Here is a 22372-nt window from a genome sequence, read left to right as displayed (position 1 = left end):
GTGTACAAGAGAGAGTTACAAATTTTCCATCTTCCGACTGTCCCAGTAGCTCAGCAGTAAAACTCCTCAGAACATTCTGGAACCTCAGGGGTCCAGCAATTTCAGAGCAGACAACAAAAATAGGTACACTATGATTCTCAATGCACTGAAAATAGAAAAGTTACTGATTTGAGCCAGCAGGAGTTGATAATCTATCTTGACAAAGCTTTATTTACGGTTTAGTGTGATTTTTTTTTAAGTCCCTTTATTGTAATTCTCATTCAAAATATCAAATCCAAGATAGCATGGCCAAATTAATAGGGCTAGAAACTACTTGCAATACGCCCATGGTTGCCACAGAAGACATGAGATCCCAAGTGAAGCTAATCCCAATATCAGGTCTGACAAGAGCTCTCAGTACACTCAGGTAGCAGTTCTAACAACTAGCAGCCTAGTCTGTACCAAAAGTTCCCATATTCACTTTATCTATGGCGCACAAGGTAGACACACTTAAGTGAATCCATCTTTAAGAATCTTCTTGACCTGAGATTAGATAGAAAAAGACTGGTCATACCTTCTCTCTGGTACTTTCTAGATTCACAAAGGATCAAATATCCAACCAGAGACAGTTGAGCCAATAAAGGATCACTCAGACAAGCTTCAGAAATACATTTAAGGTCTGGCATCCTCCTTCATGATTAAATCCGGTCTTATTAGCTATCAATTACGCTTTAAGTAATAGAAGCTTGTAGTTTAAAATCACTGTTTGCCATTGACTCATATCCCTAAAAGAAGGCCTCAGAAACAGTTAAGTGGCCAGCAGGTCAGGTAACAAGTGTCAACCACCTGGTCTACCAGTAAAAAAAAAAAAAAAAAAAAAAAAAAATTTCCCCCTACATAGTGTCATTATTTATTTGTATGCCTGTAGAGTCTAGGAGCCCCAGACATAAACCAGGACCCCACTGTGACAGGTGCTGAACAAAAAACAAAAACAGTCCCTGCCCCAAAGAGTTTACAATCTATGTATAAGACAAGAAACAACAGATGGATACAAACAGATGGGGGGGTAAAAAGGAATGAGACTATATTGTTCAGCAAGGTAGGCAGTAGTCTCAGCACACCAGCGGCCTAACTGTTGTCAAGTTGGCCTCTCTTACCCCTCGCTAGTCAATTCAGGGATTCAAGATTTTCATCTAAATAATGTTAAAATTCAGGCTTACATCTCCTTTTTCCTTCCAAAAGCACAGTTAATTGTATACTAATTTATAATATAAATAAGATACAAGAGAATCAATCAATCTTTTTGGAAATAGGTACCTTAAACTAGACACTTATTCAGCAACTGACTGGCGGATTTTCTTGAAAATCCTTTAAAATGAGTCTTTGTTATAACCTAATTGAAATATATCAATTCACCTGACCAAAAAAATAGGGCAGGCCTTCTGGCTGAATAGTTGTCACCACATTCTTCCTTCTTCCATAACGCTAGGTGGGTAGATAATTCAAAATGAATAATTTGCCTAACATCTTCCTCTTTGTGATTGTCTGTGAGGTAACAGTGATTTTTATCAGATTAATTTATTAATCTCTGAATGACTTCTGCAGATAGTTCTTGGTTTGTGCCTTGTCCCTAAGCACTCTGTTACAAATATTCAAAATATGGATGATTTTGATCATTTACATAATATTGGAAACAAATGTCTATTTCTGTGCCCTGAAGGGATAACATAGTTAAGAACTGGATTTCTGATGCAAATATGTTAATTTTTTGCAAATATTCTGCAAAATACATTTAAAATTGGAAATGTAGGTAACATTCCTATAGTAAACTCATTACTAGAATGACAAAAATGTAAAGCTTATATATATATTTTTGTCATTTTGTCATTTACATTTTTGTCATTCTAGTAATGAGTTTACTATATATATATACATACACACATATATACATACACACATACTGTATGAGCATAGTCAAATTTTTATTAAAAATGTGAGCAACTATTCAAAGAAAACATATGCTGCGTCCATCCAGCTCTTGATGGCACTTTAAGTTTGGTAAATGAAGATCATGATGTTAAATATTGTCAAAAATACACCTACATGTTATCTGGGATGTCTTACTGCAATATAATATAATCTTCATTCATTGCTTCACCATAATATATTGTTAAAAGTTTAAGTAGTATTTTGGATACAGCTAAAAAGTTTCACAGTCTATTTAATACAAGTCTCAATTTCTATCATTATCATAAAATTAAAATACAACAGAACAAGTATTCTGAAGATGGCTAATCAAGCAATGAGAAACAATAACTTGTGTGACAGTGTTGATTATTATACCCTCAAGTGCACAGGGAGGCAGAAAGCGCGGCATTTGGAGGGAGCATTAATAAGTATTTCTGCACTCTCTGAACTGTATTAGTAATTATAAAATTTAAATTAATTGGGCCTGATATTCAGGTCCAACCCAGCAGTGAAAAGCAATAGATAACTAGATGAACCTACCTAAAGGGAATCTCCAGATGGCAAAAAGCCAGCATCAAGGTTCACCCTCTTCTCTGGCCCTGGTATAAGGGAAGGTCCCAGAAGAAGGGGAGTGGGACAAGGGTGTTCCTATTTTGGGCTGCAAGAATGGTCCCCAAGGTATAACTTAGATCATCTTTGAGGCTGTTCTAAATTATGCCTAGAACTGGACCAGCCATCGTAAAGCCACTTTTGTCCTCTATCCAGCATCTCCAAACTTTGCCAAGGATCTAGCCAATTTACTTTCAATTTTTAAATTAAAACATTCTTAAACTATGTACCTCACAGAACATCATAATTGATTTTAAAAATCATGTGATCAACTAACCCACTAGATATAAATGCACAGTTCAGAACTTCATTTCAAGTAGGTGGCCTCACCACAGTACTACATGAAAACAGAAATAAGCCACACTTGAAATAAATAAAAACCCTTCATTATAATTTTAAGATGTTTTACATCCATTTTTCTTTCAATGATTTCTAGGAAGGTTTTCTTTCTGTCCCCCCTTTCCAAATTTCCCTAGGCTACACGCAATATGTTTAAGTTTATGTAACCCATACAATTTATTTTACTTGTCTGCATCATCTTTCAGTTACCACACCTGCACCTCAGCCTAGCGTCCCTACATCTTACAGCATGGCATCTGAATGGGTGTTGTTGATAGAGAAGGCCTGCTCCTCTCCAGTTACAGAAATTCTAATAAGCACCAGGAAAAAAAATGAGTAAGGCAAACCTACCTGAAAAAATGGACAAGGTTTTCCCACTGGTGTCATCAAAAATCAGTAGTACCACAACATTCCTTGATTCCTCAAGTACTCAACTACTTACTTGAACTAGGAGAGCTGGGAATAGATAACATTTTGGGTTGGGATACTCATAGGTTCAGCAGATCTCTGAATCAAAATTGTCTGGACAACATTGGAACTATGAGGATTAGCTTGTCCGAGTCCTATTTGAGTTTACAGAGCACTCTGAGAATCAGAAGAGTTAGGGAATAAGCATACAACAGGTCTCCTGATCATGTTATCAGGAACACGTCAACTATGGATTCTGAGCTCATTCTACCTCTCAAGCAAAATCTCGGACACTTCTTGTTATAGTGAGTGATGAAGAGGTCCATCTTCAGATTGCCCTAGTCCATGAAGATGTCCTCCAGTATCTTGTCTTTAATCTCCCACTTATAATTTGTGAGGAAGTGTCTGCTGGGGTTGTCCACAAAAGTGTTCCACTGTCTAGATAAGTGTACTGCCACCAGGGATAGCCAATGTTTCATGCACCAATTCCAGAGCCTGACAGCTTCCTGGCAGAATGGGAGAGATCTGACTCCACCCAGTTTGTTGATATAAAACTTGGTGGTCATGTTGTCAGACATGATTTGCAGTGACTGCCTCTCTATTAGGGCAGGCCTTCCCTACAGCTCTGAGCTATAGGAAAGCTATAGGATGTGCAGTCTCTTCACCCTTGGGGATCATAGCCCCTGTATCTTTAATTTGTCCAAGTGGGTATCCCATCCTAAAAGGATGTGTCTGTGTTCTGGGTGTCCCTGTCATCCAATACCATGAAGGGGACACCTCTGCAGGGATTCATTGGATTTTTTCCCACCATTTCAGTGAAGATAGAACCCATGGTGGGATAATACCAGGCATATCCAGGTGATGTTTGGAGGATATGTAAACCAGCTTGAAGCAAGCAGTGGAAGTGAAGTCTGACATACAGTGTAACAAAAATGTAAAAGGCCATGTGACCGAGAAGTGTGGAGATACAACCTTTCATTGGTACATAGGTTTTCCTCCCATTGGAAAATTAGGGCGGACAGGTTCTTGAATCTGTCCTGAGGTGGGTAGGTCCTGGTTGTGGAGGAGTCTAGGATTGGACCAATTAATTCAATCCTCTGAACCTGAGTTAATGTTGATTTATGTTTGTTGACTTTTAGGCCTAAAATCTGAAAGACTATGGTGCAGAAGGCTTCAGAGGCCTGCTGAGATTTCCCCCATATGAGCCAATTGTGCAAGTAAGGATACATGTTGATGTTGCATCTTCTCAGAAAAGTTGCCACTACTGATAGCAACTTAGTAAATATACTTGGTATCATGGAGAGTGCAAAGGACAACACTCAATACTGATAGTGGTCCTAGCCCACTGTAAGTACTTCTCATTAAGCAGAATGATGGATATGTGAAAGGATACATCCCAAAGGTCGAGAGAAGCAAACCAGTCTCCTCAGTCCAGAGTCAGGAACACTGATGTGAGGGTGACCACTCTGAACTTCAACTTGTGAACGTGTTGAGGATTTAAGCATCAAAGAAGGATCCCTTTTTCTTTGGAATAAGGGAATAGTTGCTGTAAAAGCCTTTCTCCCTGCACTGTGTAGTCTATCACTCCAAGAGAGAGGAACATGAGGATCTCTTGATGTAAAAGATTCTCTTAAGAAGGGTCCATGAAAAGGGATGGGGAAGGGGAGTTGGGTGTAGTCACCATTGAAATCTGGTGGAGTACCCATGTGTTAGTGTCTCCATGGCTCTTTGGTTGGTAGTGATAAGGGGTCAAGGGTGCCTGGAGTGAGCTAAATGATTTCTGAAGGGAAGGACTGAAACGTCAGGCGTCACACACGAGACATGTCTTAATCATCCCATCAAATCGAGTATTTCTAGGACTCTGAGGTTTGGTTGGTGTCAGAGGAAGCAGTGGTGGTTTCCTCCTGTGGAAGCACTGATGTTTCCTGGGTGGTCCCAACATCCTTTGGTGATAGAAGGATGGCACAATTGTCTCTGTGAAGTATAAGACGGTTTGATATATCTTCTCTTAGGATCTGGTGTGTACACTCTGATAGAACGTGAGGTGGCTTGTGTGTCCTTCAACATATGGAGTGCCCCATCCATCTTGGAACTGAATAATTCAACCCCTTCAAAGGACAGATCATCCACTTTTGTTTGGACTTCTCTGGGGAACCTCAGTCCCAGAAGCAAGATTCCTGTCCCATAATGACTGCCATTGCCATAGATGTAGCAGCCTATCCATCACATCTAGTGCTGTTTGCAGACTTGTCCTAGATACTAGCTGGCCCTCGTTGACTAGCAATATAAATTCCTCAGGACTCTCATTTGGCAGGTTACTACAAAGGCAAACAGTCTCTAACATATGTGGAACTCATACCTGGCCAATATGGCCTGGTAATTGGACACATGGAACTGTAAGCTTGCCAAGGAGTAAAGCTTTTCAAACACATAAATCAGTCTCTCTGGCTCTTTCTCCTTTGGTGTGGGCCTGAATTGTTTTACCATTTCATTTGCCACTGTAACTAGAAGGGAGGATGGCACAAGATGTATGTAAAAGAATTCCACACCTTAGGAGCACATGGTATTTACAATATGCCATACAAAAGATAGGGGGTGCTGAAACAGATATCTGCCACAGAGTTTTGGCAGGGTCCATTATAGCCTTGTTGACAGGGAGAGGGCTATTTTTACCATTGAGAGGCCTAGAGTATGTTCACTAACTTATGTGTCTGCTCCTGTACCTCATCAATAGGATTTAGAGGGCCCCAGCCACCCTTTGTAACAGGTCTTGGAAACCCTTGGAAACCCTTGCAATCATCCAACTCTGGGGTCATTTGTGGCATTACAGCATCATCAGGGACAGGGAGGATGGTGTCACCCAGACTGGGAGGTTCCCCTCTAGGCCTGTTCTTTCATTTCTTCCTCCTCTACCTGTGATTGGAGCAGAGCCAGGAGGGGTGGTTGGGAAGTCTGTAGAGCCAATACTGTGGGTGAAATAACCTTCTGGCAGTGCTGTTTGTTCCCTCTGGCTAAAGTTGCTCTGAAAAAACCAGGATCCCCAGAAGGACCATGGGGCATTGGCAGGTAACAGTCTGGAGACCAGGGGGTAGGGAACCATGGGTCACGGTTTTGAGGCCTCCCATAGCTCTCTTGTGAAGAGTGCTGGACTCTCTGTAGAATGTTGAGTAAAGATACTATTGGTATGGATCTTCCTCACTCTCCAACTCTAAAAGATGCTGAGAATAATGCAAAACTGAAATCCAGGGGCCGAGCTGTGGTCCTTGATGTCTTAGAAACCGACTGCTGATTACAGCAGTCAGATAACTATGTCTATATCTATTGACTGACTAAACTATAAAACAATTAAAGCTAAAAACTAGTATAGAAAGGCTGGCAATCTCTCAGACAGTCAGGGCTCTGTCTCCAAGCTTTTAGGCAGAAACACTGAATGGCTGTGTGATGGGGCGGCTGCCCCACTTAGGCAGAAAGGTTAAAGCAGCCTTGGGGAGGTTGTGCAGAACCCAGCCTATTAGAAGAGGGCTTATTGAGCCAGCCAATAAGGAGAAGGCTTAGTAGAGCAGCCAATCAGGGCCAGGCTGGCCCATATAAAAAGGGCTGCTGAGCAGAACAGGGGCAATCTCTCCCTAGAGGCCAAGGGAGGAGGACTGGCTGCCCTGTAGGACGGTTGAGAGAGAGCCCCTCAAGGACAGAGCAAGGCTTGGCAGCATCAGGGGAGCAAGAGGGAGCTCCCAGCCTGACATCTGCCGGACTGAAGCCCTGATACCAGGGAGGAAAAGGTGCTAGGGCTGCAAGGAAGTTGCCCAGGGAAACAGATGGCAGAGCAGGAGGAGGCGAAATACGTGGCTGCTGGCTATAGGGTCCCTGGGCTGGGAGAGATGGGGGAGAGAACCGGATGGGGTACAGCTGGAGGACTGTGTCCAGAAGAGGATGCCGCGGTCCAGGGAGCAACGTGGGTCCTAGAAGCGTAGGCGAGATTGACGAAATGAGAGTTAATTCCCAGGATGGCCAGCAGAAGGCACCGCGGTGGTGAGTCCTGCCTCGTTACACAGAGCCAATGCACTTCACCCTTACATGCCCTCAGCACAGCTCACAAGAGCTATGGGACACAGATGCACCATCAGTACAATGTGCACATGGCTAATCACTGAAAAAAGAATGTGGAATTATTTGATGACTATTTTAATTTTTATGTTCTCTCAAGCTATATTCTGCACCTCAGGAAACAAGTAACTTTTGTTTTAGATTGTAAGCAATCTGAGGCAGGGATTGTCCTTTACAACATGTAGAGACGGTTGAAAATGGGATAAAACCCAGGAGCTTAAAAATAAAAGCAGCAACTGTATACAGTTGTTTTTCCCCCCTAGTTAAGTTGTAATTCCTCTCAATTAAGTCTTGCCTAGAAACATGAAGCAGGGCCAGATTTACATCTCATGTGCCCCGAGGCACAGCATCTTTAGCGCCCCCCTGCCTACAGCTGACCTTCATGTTTTCTGTAATATATGAAACTTTTAACCCACTTTTAACTTTTAGGCACGCCTTGGCACGTGCCTACTGTGCCTAACTGGAAATCTGGCCCTGGGTGGAATGGATTTCAAAGGAAGGATGCCTTCAACTGGACAAGATTTTTCCAGATCTATTTCCAGATTTGACACTTATTAAAGTTGCAGCCTAGTTAAACCACAGTTAAACCAACAATCTTGCCTGTCCTCCTTACATTTCTGGAACAAATGCTATATCTAGCACCTTTATAGAATATGTACAATATTTTTTAAACTTCTGTAAAAAATATTATATATGTAATCAAAAACAGGAAGACTGAAGGATTCCTCATCTGGTATCTAACCCTCTGATCTAAACCTCTCAATTGCTCCCTCTGGCACGCTACACCATATTCTTGAGCCTCCCTTACACTTTAAGTTCTTAGTCATTAGGACAAATTCCTAATTCAAATTCAAAATCCTAGAGTTCACTTATGATTATGGAGTTATGACAGCTACTAATTTGGCAAATATGCATCACAGGAGAACAGTCTTAAAGTGAGAGAGGAGGGAGAAGTCAACATGGGCCTGTCCAGCATTCAAGCAAAATATGAGGACATATGTCAAGGAGACAGACCCTAAAGGGCAAGCTGCAGAAACTGACATCCATGGGCTGCACATAAGGCTTCCGAAATGCAGAGTTCCATTAGCTCTAGTGGAGCCACTGAAGAAGGAACAGGCAAACCTGCAAAGAGGCATCTTTACACTCACTGAAACCAGCACAGAGTGGATCAGAATTCCATTAGCACTGAGAAAACCTTCAGGTAAATAGAAGATTTGCATTGACCTAAAACCACTGAACAGAGCATTGAGAAATCACTACCCATTACCAATGACTGAGGACACACTATTCAATTTATCCATGGCAAAAGTGATATCAAGAATGAGTTCTGGCATGCGGAGCTAGGAATTGCAGAGTATGAATACCTCTGGGCATCAGTCTGGCCCCAGAGGTGTTTCAGTGTAAACTGAACTAGGCCTCATCCGACAGACTCCCAGGCATAAAGACTGTAGCTGATGACATTCTTATTGTAGGAGAAGGATATGACTAAAAAGAGGTAATCCAGGACCATGATACCAAGCTGCAGTAACTCAAACTAGTGCCATGAGTGGAATATTGGGTTGAATGCACACAAGCTGAAGATGAGGAGAACTGAGGTCCCCTATGTCAGACATCTGTTGACCTCTGAGGGACTCCAGCCAGTCTCCAAGAAACTGACAAACATTAAGGAAATGCCCTGGCCAAAGGAAGTGAAGGGAGTCCAGCAATTTATATTAATGGCCAACTGTCTACACAGATTCAGTGCACATCAATAAGAAGTCTGTGAGCCCTTGAGACAGTTAACACACAATTATGCAGTCTGGGAATGATGAGAGACTCAAGAAGCAGCATTTGAAGGAGTAACGAAAATCATAAGCAAGGCACCAGTCCTGAAGTACTACAGCCCTGCAGAGCAGCTAGAGCTTCAGCGTGATGTCTCAGAAGAGCAACAAAGTCTGCAGCCCACAGAATTTGCTATTCGAGCCCTGACAGACACAGAAAGAGGGTATGCACAGATAGAAAAGGATCCACGGGCTGTGGTATGTGGAATGGAACGCCAACAGTCAGGGGTGAAAGTAACTTAAAGGACTTACCCGTACACCAGAGTCCTGAGTGGGGCGTGGCCTCAACCAGAAGAGGCGTGGCCTCGACTGGAAGAGGCAGGGACTTTCAAGGTGTGGCTGGGAGCCCCAGGGCCTTTAAATCACCCCAGAGCTACCAGCTACAGAGGCGACTGAGAGCCCCAGGGCAAATTAAAGGGCCCAGGACTCCGGCTGCCGCGGAGCTCCAGGCCCTTTAAATCACCACGGGAGCCCTGCCGCCGCCACCCTGGGGCAGCAGGGCTCGGGCTACGGCTGGGTTAGCGGTGCCAGGGCTCCGGAGGTGATTTAAAGGGCCCGGGGCTCCAGCCGCTGTGGGGAGCCCCAGGCCCTTTAAATTGCCTCTGGAGCCCTGCTGCCGCTGGGATAGCGGTAGCAGGGCTCCAGCCACTGCAGGGAGCCCCGGGCCCTTTAAAGCGCCACCGGAGCTCCGGCAGCGGGGCCAGAGCTCCAGGACTTTAAATCCCCACCCGAGCCCGGCTGCCAGAGCTCTGGAGATGATTTAAAGGGCCCGGGGCTCCCCACAGCGGCTGGAGCACTGGGCCCTTTAAATCACCAGCAGAGAAGCCAGAGCAGTCCGGCACGGCGTACCGGCTCTTGCCAGTACACCGTACCGTACCGGCTTACTTTCACCTCTGCCAACAGTTCACCTTTGTGCATAACATAATTGTGCACTCTGATCAGAAGCTATGAGAAAGTATCATGAAGTCATTGCTGAGAGCACCCAAGTGACAACAACAAATTATGCGTACATGAACCTGCTGGAGTCTATAAAGTATTGTACAAGAAAATCACTACTGGCAGCAGATATGCTGAGTGAGGCATAGTTTCCAGAGCACAACACTGATGGATTTGTGGAACAGAAGATAGAGTCTATCAATATGCTACAATACCTTCACATTTCAGATGGGAGGACCCAGGCAAATGAACAAAACACTGAATAGGGTGGAGTGCTAGAGGCACTAAAACAGTTCATACTCCAAGGCTGGCCAGATGCCAAGGAGCAAGTACCGCAGGTGAGGGTTGAACTGTGTATGCAAGACATGATTTTTTTAAAAGGAAACTGAGCAGTAATCCCAGCAGATTTAAGAGCAAACATCATGAGACTGATATATGCTTCACACCTGAAAAAGGAAGCATAGTTAAGATGAGCCAGGAAGTGTCTCTACTAGTCAGGAATTAATGCCCAATTCGGAGCAGAGCATACACAGAACAGTGCAAGATGTACAACAAATAAAGTAATCAACAGAAGGCGACTACAACCTCACGAAATCCCAGCTCAACCCTGGGAAAAAGTTAGTTCCTGTTATTAAAGGTTATGTGGTCAAAGTAGGTTACTACACCTCTACCTCGATATAACGCTGTCCTCAGGAGCCAAAAAATCTTACCGCGTTATAGATGAAACCGCGTTATATCAAACTTGCTTTGATCCACCGGAGTGCGCAGTCCTGCCTCCTGGAGCACTGCTTTACTGTGTTATATCTGAATTCGTGTTATATCGGGTCACGTTATATTGGGGTAGAGGTGTTCTCCAATTTCAGGGAGGTGGACTACCTAGAAAAAACTCAGGCCAGAAGTGTCATCAGGAAACTAAAGGCGCATTTTGCAAGGTATGGCAAACCTGACCTACTATGCTCAGACAATGGGTCACAATACACTACATCCAAAACAAAAAAAAAAGACTCAACACCAAGTTGGCAGTCAAAGCCAAGAGACTGATGCCAAAGGCAAAACAGAAAGGAAGGGATCATTCTACCTGTCAACATTGGAGCATCGCAATAAACCCTCCCAGGGACTAGAGAGTAGCCCAGGACAGAGACTGGTGAGTCAGAGAACCAAGACTCTGATTCCCAGGAAGGACTGTCTGCTGCAGCCTGGCAGAGGAACAAAGGAAAGTACACTGAAACAGTTAAGAGAATGCCAAGCTAAGTGAGCAGCCCACTACAACAAGGGAGCCAAGGATCTGAGGCCACTGCACAGAGGTGAGCAAGTCTACAGTCCAACCTTCAAACACCCACACAAAGCAATGGCACAAGGTAACAGTTCAAGCTGCGATGGAACACTGGTCAAATAAGGTTGGTACAGATTCAGAACAGTGGCAGAGACAAAACTGAAGACAACTGCGGTGTAGTGGTGGACAGGAAGGCAAGGACCAGGAAGACACAAGAAGAACCTCAGCTTTCAACTGGCCTGACACAGGAGAGTTGGAAGAAATGAGGTATATGAGCAATACAGAGAACCAACAGGACACCAACCAACAGAATAAAGGCAGCAACAGGATGGTAGCAAGTGCCCCACCAACAGTGATAACACAAATAAGAAGTAGGAGACTGGTTCAAAGACCAGCACAACTGAAGAATTATGAGGCCTAACAGGCAGCAGTGGGATGGCTGTAAAGGCCATATACCTAGGGGTGGGTTATGTACTAGTAACCTCTGGCCTCGGCAATTCGAACGCTTGTACAAAAGACACAACTACAATTGTTAAAAGGAAAGATGTAGCAACCTGCATGGAACTTGGAGGGAGGAGTACAGGCTGCAGGAGGGAAGAGTCTCTAGTAGGCATGCACATGGCTAGACTGCTAGCTATAACGCTAAACTTATTGCTTTGTTATGCACTGAAACTTTAAAATACACCTCTACCTCGATATAACGCTGTCCTCGGGAGCCAAAAAATCTTACCGTGTTATAGGTGAAACCATGTTATATCAAACTTGCTTTGATTTGACGGAGTGCGCAGCCCCACCCCCCTGGAGCACTGCTTTACCGCGTTATATCAGAATTAGTGTTATATCGGGTCACTTTATATCAGGATAGAGGTGTACAACAAACTAGATTTTCAAAAATCAAAGCATACTTTTGAAAATCTGGCCCTAAACTTTTTATAGATAGTTTCCTATTTTAAGAAAATTCCATCAAACACAAATAAAAATTCAGGACAAAGTACATCTTTAAAAATACTACCTAATGGCAATAATACCAGTGTTAATGCAATTTTTTTTCTTTGACTCACCTCTCCCCCATTAACATACTCCATCACAAAACACAAACGATCCTTTGTCTGGAAGGAATATTTCAAAGACTTAAAGAGAAGAAAAAACAAAAAAAAAACAAAAAATTATCTTCACATATTAACCTGATTTCTAGTAATTAGAATGGTAACAAAAATTTAAATGTATCTTGTTAAACAGACAAATTTGATTGCTGGAATGTATCATCACTATTTCCTACTTCTCTATCTGAATCACTCTACTATGAGAGCCATTGACAAGAAAAGTCTACACGTTTTGCTCACTCAGCAAAATGTACATTAATAAAATAATTATTTTTTACTATGTTGCCATTAAAAATAAGCAGAGTTTTCTACTGGCATTTCTAATCCTACTATGAAATGAAATATCTTCCTCGCTTCCAAATGTGTGGTATTAGCCATACATCTTCCACCACCATCCTCTCCTCATTCTAATACCATCCCAAACCCACTTTTCCCATGGTACCCATAAGAAGAAAGATTATAATATTGTGGGAGGAGGGGAGCAAGGAGGAATCTTCAATGGGATTCCTATGTCTGTCTGTCTTATCTTCAGAGCAGACACTGCCTTTATTTTAATGTACTGTACAATGCTGAACATTTTTTCAGTGCCAAATTAGTAATACATAAAATTATATAGAACTTTTTAAAATCATTAACATTTATTATTCATATAATTTAAAATCTTGACTTCCCAAGGTTTGAATGGCTCATGATGGGCCAAAGTCATTCCTGGTGTAAATCTACTGACTATAAATCCATTACAGATATGCATTTGGCCCAATTATTTGAAATGCAGTGTAGCAAGATTCAATGTAATTATGAAAGGATAGATCATGACTTAACAACGTACCTAGAGTAAGTAGAGCTGCACGTTGTTGTGCTGTCCCTAGAGTAGCCCAGGAGGGAGACTGTGGCTAAGGGAGTCAACTGCCCTGCTGTTCTCCCGGCTGCTCTGGGAAGGGAGAAAACTGTGCTGGATCTATACCTGGTACAGCATATAGCTCCCAGACATACCAGCTATGTGACCAGTGGTTTGAGGAGCAAGGCCAAGGCTTTGCCCACTCCCCACCCCATGTACCCATATGCGTCATATGCTCCTTTGTGCTACTAGGCAAGCTGAGCACAATTTGGCCCAAAATGTCTACTTGGTCTGCCAAGTATAGCTATAACGTCAGCCTCAGCCTCCATAAAATAGCTTTTAAAACAGCAAAATGAACAACAAGTCATCACAATAGGACATTATGCTATATACAGAGTTTATGATGAAATTGAATATCTGAATTATATATACGACTTTGAAGGAGAAAATTAGTACTTTTTAAAGGGAGAAACTAAGAAATTATATCAATGTATGTAGTAGAGGCACTGAAGAACAAAGTTAATTTCAGCTCATCTTCCCCCCTTCCTATTTATCTTTACTTAAAAGAAGATGGTCACAAATTTTTTGACTAATTTTTTTCATTGGAAACTACCATTTCATCTTTTTTTCATTGGAAACTACCATTTCATCATTTCACCAAACTTTTTTGTTTTGACAAATTTCCTGTTTCAATTTAAAAACAAAAAACCCTGAAATTGTTAGTGCCCCAGTCTCAGCATTTTCAAAACAGAAGATCAATTTTTCATTGTGAAATCACTTCATTTCAAAATTTAATGTATAGTAAAAATAGTTTAAAAATTAAAAAGGTCACAATCAAAATGAAACATTTTGAAATTAATTAAACAAAATGTTTTCACTGAACCAATCCAATATTTCTTTTAGATATTTGGTTCACAAAAATTTTCAGGATTGACCTGCCATCCCAGTTGGGACTAGGAAAACTTTTTGAAATCTCAAAAATTCCCGCAGAAGGGGAGAACCACTTCCTGACCAGCTTGAAAAGGACTATAAGAGGGGCTGGCTTGGGAAACTCTGGGAAGACCTCATCTATATGAAGGCAGAGTTCAAGAACCAGAGTTACAGGATTTACTTGAAGCCAAAGATGAGTTTTCTATTTACTTTCTGCTTAATACCAAATAATAATTTTGTTAATTTATTTAATCTTTCTTGTTACAAATACTAACATTTTAGGAAATGACATTCCAGACATCAAGTGTAGGTTTCTTTTATCTTGAGTGAATAAACAAATTTACAACTGGTAAATGATCATATCACTAATATTTGTTCAGCACCATAAGCATGGAAGGCACTTTAAGAGATGATGAATCTACTGTCACATGTTCTAGATTCTGAAATGGGCTATGGTAGACATATTCTTGCCTATCTTTATACTCTGAAATTTAAGAAATTTCTGAAGTTCTCATATCTCCCGATATACTTTTATAATAATGTTTTAATATATCTAGTTTAATATAAATCCAAAAAAACCTTTATCATCCATATATCCGTTGCTGTCTAAATGGTTGTTTATAAATCAGTTTATATATAGTTTATCATGTTCATATTATAATTAGCCTTATTTTCAAAAATAAGACATAAAAATCTATAATAGTCTCCCAGATTAAAGTTACAATCCACTAAGCATTGTTTTTTGAACATAGTAGAAGACAGGAATAAAACTATTTGTTTTTCTTAATTTTCTGAAAAATTGACATCAACAGATTTTTGGGTAAACTGAGAGCGAGGAGGGATTTAACTTAGTTTTATATTGGAAAACTGGTTTTCTTAACAGTAGACTAACCCCTTAATTTGCAGTGAACCTCAAATGGATTTAATCTGTCATTCTATTTCCTTTATTTTGTTAATACATAATAAAAATGGTGAATACATATTATTGTCCATATTACGTATTTTAAAACATTTAATCAGCACACAATGCACAAAGATACTGAACTACTGTTATTCTACATTATGTTCGCCAGACACAAATATGTGTTTCAGTACCTTGCCTTCAATTTCTAACCATTTAAAATCCACTTTCTTCTAATTATTCTCTTGACAATGTGTAAAAAATTCTACAACTTAACAATTTTTATTTTAATGGATAAAAGAATCCACACAAAAATGCAACATTTTAATTTTACAGCTAACTTTTTTTGCTTTCATATAATTTAAGCTCTATTAAACTATTAGATCCTTTAGTATTTCTAAACCGCAAACCTTAAATGCATTTTCCAAACTCTAATATCATTTACCATAAACTCAAGATATTTGCCACCCTAACCTCACATGAGTTACACGAAGTTTTAAAATGTATTTATTTACAATTTTTTTTCCAATAATTGTATATACCTCAGGTTAAAAATTACCCATTTAAAAAAATTATTCTGTATTCCCAATACTTACCGTTAAAAAAGGGTGTCTAGTGTTTTTTAATACTCTGCTTTCTGTAAGAGTGTGAGCCACTTCATCCTGAATAATAAAGGGTTCAACATGAATTGAGAGATGAAAATTATATTTAATTTATAAGTCTAATTTCACTACTTCAGGAAAGACAAAGATACAAAATCTTAAAATGAGATAGCACATTCAGTTTTGATAATTGCTATTTCTTTTCAAAGAATTCTATCATTCAAATATATTCTAAAAACACAGACAGAAAATTAAGCATAGCTCCTAATGTGGAAAAAGATGAATTAACACACCCTGTATTTGAGTCCCTATTTTTTCTAATGCTAATGGATGAACTATTATACCACTTTCTGTATAAGAGGAAATTATTAAGGAATTGATGGTTTAAAAATACAGACAACTTATGGTCCTACATAGCAGTTCTGATGTGAAGCATCTAGTATTACACATGTAACAGTCTACAACTTTGTATTAATCAGTAACGATTTATTTTTGTATCAAATGCAAATGGATAAAATTTGGGAGGCAACTGCATAGATCACACCCAAATGAATCTTAATATGAAATAAACTAAAATTTTCAGAGGCTCTCTAAATTTTTACAATTAACTCATAATTAGAGTAGCAAATGAATCTTTAAATAATAATTTAGAGTTTTTAAAATAATGTAACTCAATTACATCAAAAACATAAGTCTGATTTGCAGTTCACAAAGAAAATTCATTAAAATAACCCCTCTGCTAGCTGCATTATCTTAAAAAGGGTAGGAGGGTCAGCAACTTACTGTGTGGGTTGCCTAGCAACTGCTGAATATCATAGTGAATGGAAGATTAGTTTGGTGCAAATCAGAAGTATCAGCAATAACAATAAGCAAATGCATTTGTTCAAAGTATACTTTTAAAATAATGATAGAAATAATGAAAATGTAATACTATTGCATGGTACATATTAATTAATCTAAACCATGAAGAAAAGATACCCTTCAGCTACAAATTAACCAAAGATGCCAGGAGTTATAAATTATACTGAAAAGAAGGCTGTCAAAATAAAAAGAAGGCCATCAAAATAAGAAGTTAAAATAACAGCAACAAAAAGTTAGTGGTTAAAACTTTAGCACTGAAATGTTGGGTGAATGTAATACAACCACATACAAGAGGAAGGCATTAAAACAGTTTAATGGAGGAACTATGAGGATTTTCTAGCATATTTTTAGAAGTTTATGGAAATTTTTTTTTGATAAAGAACTAGAAAGGGCAATGTCAAGTAACTTTTTAGAACTCTATTTCATATGCTATGTGAATATTCCCCTCCCCCTTTTTACTATCTGATAGTCTGAGAGTAGATTTAATATCCATGAAAACAACAAAAATTCCTCTCTCTTCACTTCATCATTATTTTTCCGGAAAGCATTTGATGATATATCAGAATATTTCTGGCTCAGCAATTCACACTTGGATCTTAACACATAGATTGGCCCTAACTTCTTACAAATCTTTTTCATATTTTTCCTGTTCAGTTAATTTAATAAAACATCTCAATACTTCCCTAAACCTTAAATAAATGTTAACATCAAATTTACATCTGCTTTGACTCCTTTCCCAAAAAGTCTAAGATAGAATTTGAGTCCCTTGCTGCTGAGGTCACAAGCAGTTTCCATATCCATACCAAGAGAAGACGAAGTGAAGCACAAATAATACTATTATTTGGGGCAGGGGGAAGGTCCTCCTTTTCCGCATGGAAACAAACTATTAGGATAGGATGACTCCCAAATGCCCCTTGATTTTCATGGGGGAAAAGAAACTACAGTGAAGCACAACATTTACCTATTATTTAAGATTTATGGAGCTGCTGAAACATTTTAGAGAACTTAACATTCAAATAAACAAAAGTAAATAAAATAACAATACAATTCTGCTCTGAATAGTGACTATGTAAAAATGGCACCCTCAGATTCAACAGATCTGCTGTCCGTTTTTACTACATCATACATGTTTACTTGTAGTTACTGAATAAGGCCCCCATCCTGCAAATATTTAAAACATGTGCATAACATTACTCATATTAGGTCAATGGAACCACACACCAAAGCAAAATTAAACACATATTTCAGTGTTTGTAGGATCAGGGCCTAAGATTTTAGTGCACTTTACTCTTGGTACCTCTGCAGAGATCACACAGCTATGAGTATGCAAGGAGGGCTCTATTCCCACTTGCACAAAAAACACTGACAGAACCACTGACAGAATTATTTGTTTAAGTTCTAATCAGTTATACCTATGCAAACCCATTATAGGTAGTAGGACTGTGCAGGTTTATTCAAGGGCCTATTTTGGCCTGCAGAACCTTTATTACTGGTGATGTGGGAAAAAGGACTGAGGCTTGATTTCTCAGGTTGAGTTCACAGGACTAAAAGTTAGAAAAAAAACTGTATTACTTGTAAACTAAGCACATTTCAAAACAGCAAAGATTTTCAAAAATAGGAGCATTAAGACATTTAGATATCTGCCTGAGTTTCAGAAGTGCTGAGCACCAACAAGCCCCCACTGGATGTCAATGGGAACCAAATATAAGGAATCTCTGACACACAAGCAAACATGGAATCCCACAATGCCATTTAAGACACATTTGGTCAGAACACTATAAAAATCAAGTTATTCTAATTCTGATCTTGCTTCCTCACTCCTGGTGTTCAATTCTGGCATGATTTTCATAGCAGTCACAACACAAGCTTTAGACAGAAATTAATGTTTTATTTAATTTGAAAGCTAGGATTCCCAGCTGCTTTAGGTAGCATACAGCATTAGAATGGGATTTTCAAGAACACTAAGCATTGGCCAAATTCTGCTCCCATTGATTTCAATGAAACCTGAGTTAGGCCAAAATGGAATGCTGCTGAAAACCCCATTCTTGAGCAAATAAGAAACTAAAAAGCAGATCATCAGATGGTGTAAATTGATACTGGAGCACCAGTTGAGGATGTGCCTCTTAGTTTATAGTTTTAGTGATTCTCAAAAATAATGCCAGAATTTAAGTGGGGGGAAAAGAAACAAATTAAATTAAATGCAAAGTTTAGGTCCAATATATTTCACTGTGCTTGAGGTGCAAACAAGTGTGTACAAATGAAAGGCTGGGAACTACCAAAGATTGATAAATTTTGTTTAGAACCTCAATGGTTCATGAGGTATAGAGCATTAAAAGCTGTCAATGATCCCATTGGCCCAGGATTTAATAATACTGGTAGCAAGTTCCAAACACATGCAATGTTTGATCTATCACCAAAATTGAACTGGGCAGATGCCATACAACCTTCCCATACACAGGTCTGCCATTACATCTCAAACCTGAACCATAACACACCTACTGTTCAATCATGATTTTCTCTAGTGCATATTATACCAAGCTGTAAGTGGACTATGAGATGTACTTAAATGAAGACTAGGTTGACACTGAAGAACTTATTTTAACTTGTGCCCTTAAGGTATCAGTTTAAACACTGCGCTCTAGAGGTTAAATGCTATCATTATTTATAAATCTCTGTGGATGTACTTGATGTTAGTGTGCCAATCAACTATGCCTACTAGCCTATCATATTTTTGCATGTGGTGGGAAGGGAAAGAATATACCACACTGTTTCTGAAGACCCAAGTATATCCCCCATTCTAAACTTCACCAAGACCTCACATCATCACTACCACCCTATCAGCCATGGAAAACTGAACACCACTGCTTCCAAAGTTATTAAAAGTAATCTAGAGAGGTCAAAGTTCAGAGATTAAGGAATGCGTTGCTTCCTCAGACATTAAAGCTCCTTGGTTAGCATGTGTGAGACCAAACTAAACAAAACAGAACAAAAAAATCAAAGCTGGGTCTCCAGCACTATCCTAATGGGCAAGTTTCTGATCTCTGAAGTAAACAGAGTAACTTCATTGATCTCAACAGAATTATTTTAGACTTTCACTAGTTTAATGGAGAGCAGAACCTGCTACACAGAAATAGAAAAAATAAGTATGTTAAGAAATGTTATTTTAACTTTATTTTAAATTCAGTGTTACTGCAGCAGCCATCAGCATGAACAAGGGAAGCCAAAATATTGGTTTTGTCTAACTGATATAAAAGCCACCCCAACTATGGCATCTCTACATTGGGTAAAAGGGCAAGAAAATGGCATAAAAGGGCTCTAAAGGCCCTGCATGCAGCCAGGTGAGGATTCTCTCAGCACAGGAACTAAGAAAGATAGCCATAAGAGGGCCTCCTGAGGATCCCTACACAAGCACTAATAAAAGGGCCATGTTGAGGACAAAGGTGTTGGGGGTAGGGCTGCTCTGAGAAGCACTTCCACCCATAGAACATCCTGAAGTAGCCGCTGTACACCCACAGGGCTGTCTAAATTGCACTGAGAGCTGCTCTAGCCCTTGGAGCTGTCCAGAATCAGGAAGGCACAAAGATAGCTTAAAACCACCATAGTCCCCATCCTCCTTGGCTGCAAGTTCTGGCATAGCACACTTCATCCCACAATTATATTTAAAAGCAAAAATGTATAGAATTATATTTTAAAAGCGAAATATATAAAATGCATGAGAAAAGTCCCATTAGAATTTTATGATTATCAGATTTGCCAACCCCAGGCACTCAAATATCATGAGTCAGGCCAACAAAAATCATCAGATTGGGGTTCTTTGGATTTGCCTCCTGACATTGCAGCATTCAGAGTTCAAATTTTTAAACTTTTCCATGTGAGAAGAAATTTACTTTTTTTAAGATGAAAGATAAAATTCTCAGATAATAATCTGATACCAGCAGCTGAGGTTTTCATAAACCACCAAATATTGCAAAGGTCACAACAAGTTACTGGGCACAATACAGGAGTAAACAGGTGAAATTTAAGGGCCTGTGTTATACAGGAGGTCACACTAAATGATTTAACGGTGCCTCTGGCCTTGAACTCCTTGAGTCTAAGGCTATGGTTACACTACAGCGTCTTCCGCCGACATAGCTACCGCCGCTCACAGGGGCTGGAGTAATTTAGCCAATGGGAGAGCTCTCTCCCATCAGCTTAGAGCAACTATACAGAGAGTTTACAGTGATAGTCTAAGAATCAAATCACAACAGTTGGCAATACCAGGCTAATCAAACACTAAGTTTAAACTATTTGATCCTGCCCCTTTAACATCAGCCCTACAGGCATAAACTTCAGATTTTTCCTCTCCCATAGGAATGGAAAGTTTAAATTCTTTATCCCATGAGCAGCTGCCTTACCTAGCAAGGCAGGGAATAAAATATAAGCTATATTTAATTGCTCCACTTCACGCAAATTACTCTGAGAATGATCCCAGTTTACTTTTAAATAATCTTTTCCTGTAAGCCTACAGTACTTCCCACAGTACATTTTCTTCTTATTTAAACCCGACTTGCACAATCTTTCTGATGCTTTCCTAAAGATAGATCCAGATGACCACAGCAAGGATGCATCCAAATGCTTTCTGTTCATTAGATTGGTAAGGCAATGAAAAAAGGCACATGAAGTACAAATGTTAAGAGAACTTAGATCCCTTTAGAAACTTATAGTTACCATCAGAAACCACTGGTGTTTTGCCTGTTATATATGGAATTTCCCACCCAAAAGAATATTTGAGCAGGGAAAATATTAAAATATAAGCTTACCTTTGCAATAATAACTTCTTTTTTCAAAATCTTCATCGCATAATATTTTCCACTTGCCTTCTCTCGGACCAAAATAACTTTGCCAAAAGTGCCTTTCCCCAGTAGTTTTAAATAGTCAAAATCATTCATTGTCTGGATGGAAGAAAAAAATCAAGAATAGGATTGTACCATGCAGATACTATATATATACACATTTGGTGCACTGCCACTACCAAACAGTACCATTGACAGCAAGTTAAGACCAAGTTATACAAATAGTGGATTTCCACTATCAAATTCAGAATAGTGAAGAACACTTTAGTTTAAGGCTTCAACTATATCTTTAATGCATTGATTAATATAATTATTGCAGTTTATATTCTCTAGAAAAATCCCAAATAATATAATATAAAATAAGTGATCTTATATATCATATGTAATTATTCTTAGCAACAGCACATGCAGAACAAATCAGTCTTACCTCTGAAATTCATGGATTCTGCCAGTTTAAGAAAGATTAGCAACTCTAGCAGAACAAAGGGAGTGAAGAAATATGGCCACTTGCAAGCTTCCTTTAACACCAGGCTGCTGCTGGCTCTGGACTGGTGTAGGTTTTTTGTTTGTTTGTTTGTTTGTTTTTTAAACATACATGATCCACTAACTGCAATACAATGCCAGTAACAGACCTTGCAGCTAACACCAGCTGTTGGCTTATTTAAGTCTTTGGGTATAGAGTTTACTGCTTGATTGTTTTCAGAACCAACCTGGTGTTTATGTTTGCATTTTTATTTTCTTTCACTTAATTGAACTACTATAAAATGGAGTCCAAGAAATCAAAATATTAGCAGCAAATTGATCTGGAAACCTTCATATCTATCAATATAAGCAGGCAGGGTAAGGAGGCTGGTGAATCTGGTGAGTCT

At 39.6% G+C, this 22372-nt stretch overlaps 1 protein-coding gene across 7 annotated transcripts in view; it reads right to left on the bottom strand.

Annotated features, from left to right (window-relative positions):
* The window catches only part of AKT3 (AKT serine/threonine kinase 3), a 266912-nt gene that overhangs the window by 76615 nt on the left and 167925 nt on the right, over positions 1 to 22372 (bottom strand). For all 7 annotated transcript variants that reach the window (XM_054023412.1, XM_054023411.1, XM_054023414.1 and 4 more), the window contains 3 exons: positions 21471 to 21602; positions 15805 to 15870; positions 12498 to 12566 (listed from right to left, as the gene is read on the bottom strand). In XM_054023412.1, coding sequence (XP_053879387.1) covers positions 12498 to 12566; positions 15805 to 15870; positions 21471 to 21602 — 267 coding nt within the window. The remainder of the gene's footprint in view (positions 1 to 12497; positions 12567 to 15804; positions 15871 to 21470; positions 21603 to 22372) is intronic.

This window comes from Malaclemys terrapin, chromosome 3, assembly GCF_027887155.1.
Source record: "Malaclemys terrapin pileata isolate rMalTer1 chromosome 3, rMalTer1.hap1, whole genome shotgun sequence".
NCBI classification, from domain to species: Eukaryota; Metazoa; Chordata; order Testudines; family Emydidae; genus Malaclemys; species Malaclemys terrapin.
The sequence above is the reverse complement of the archived record's forward strand: the minus strand, read 5'-3'. Positions and strand labels throughout refer to the sequence as shown.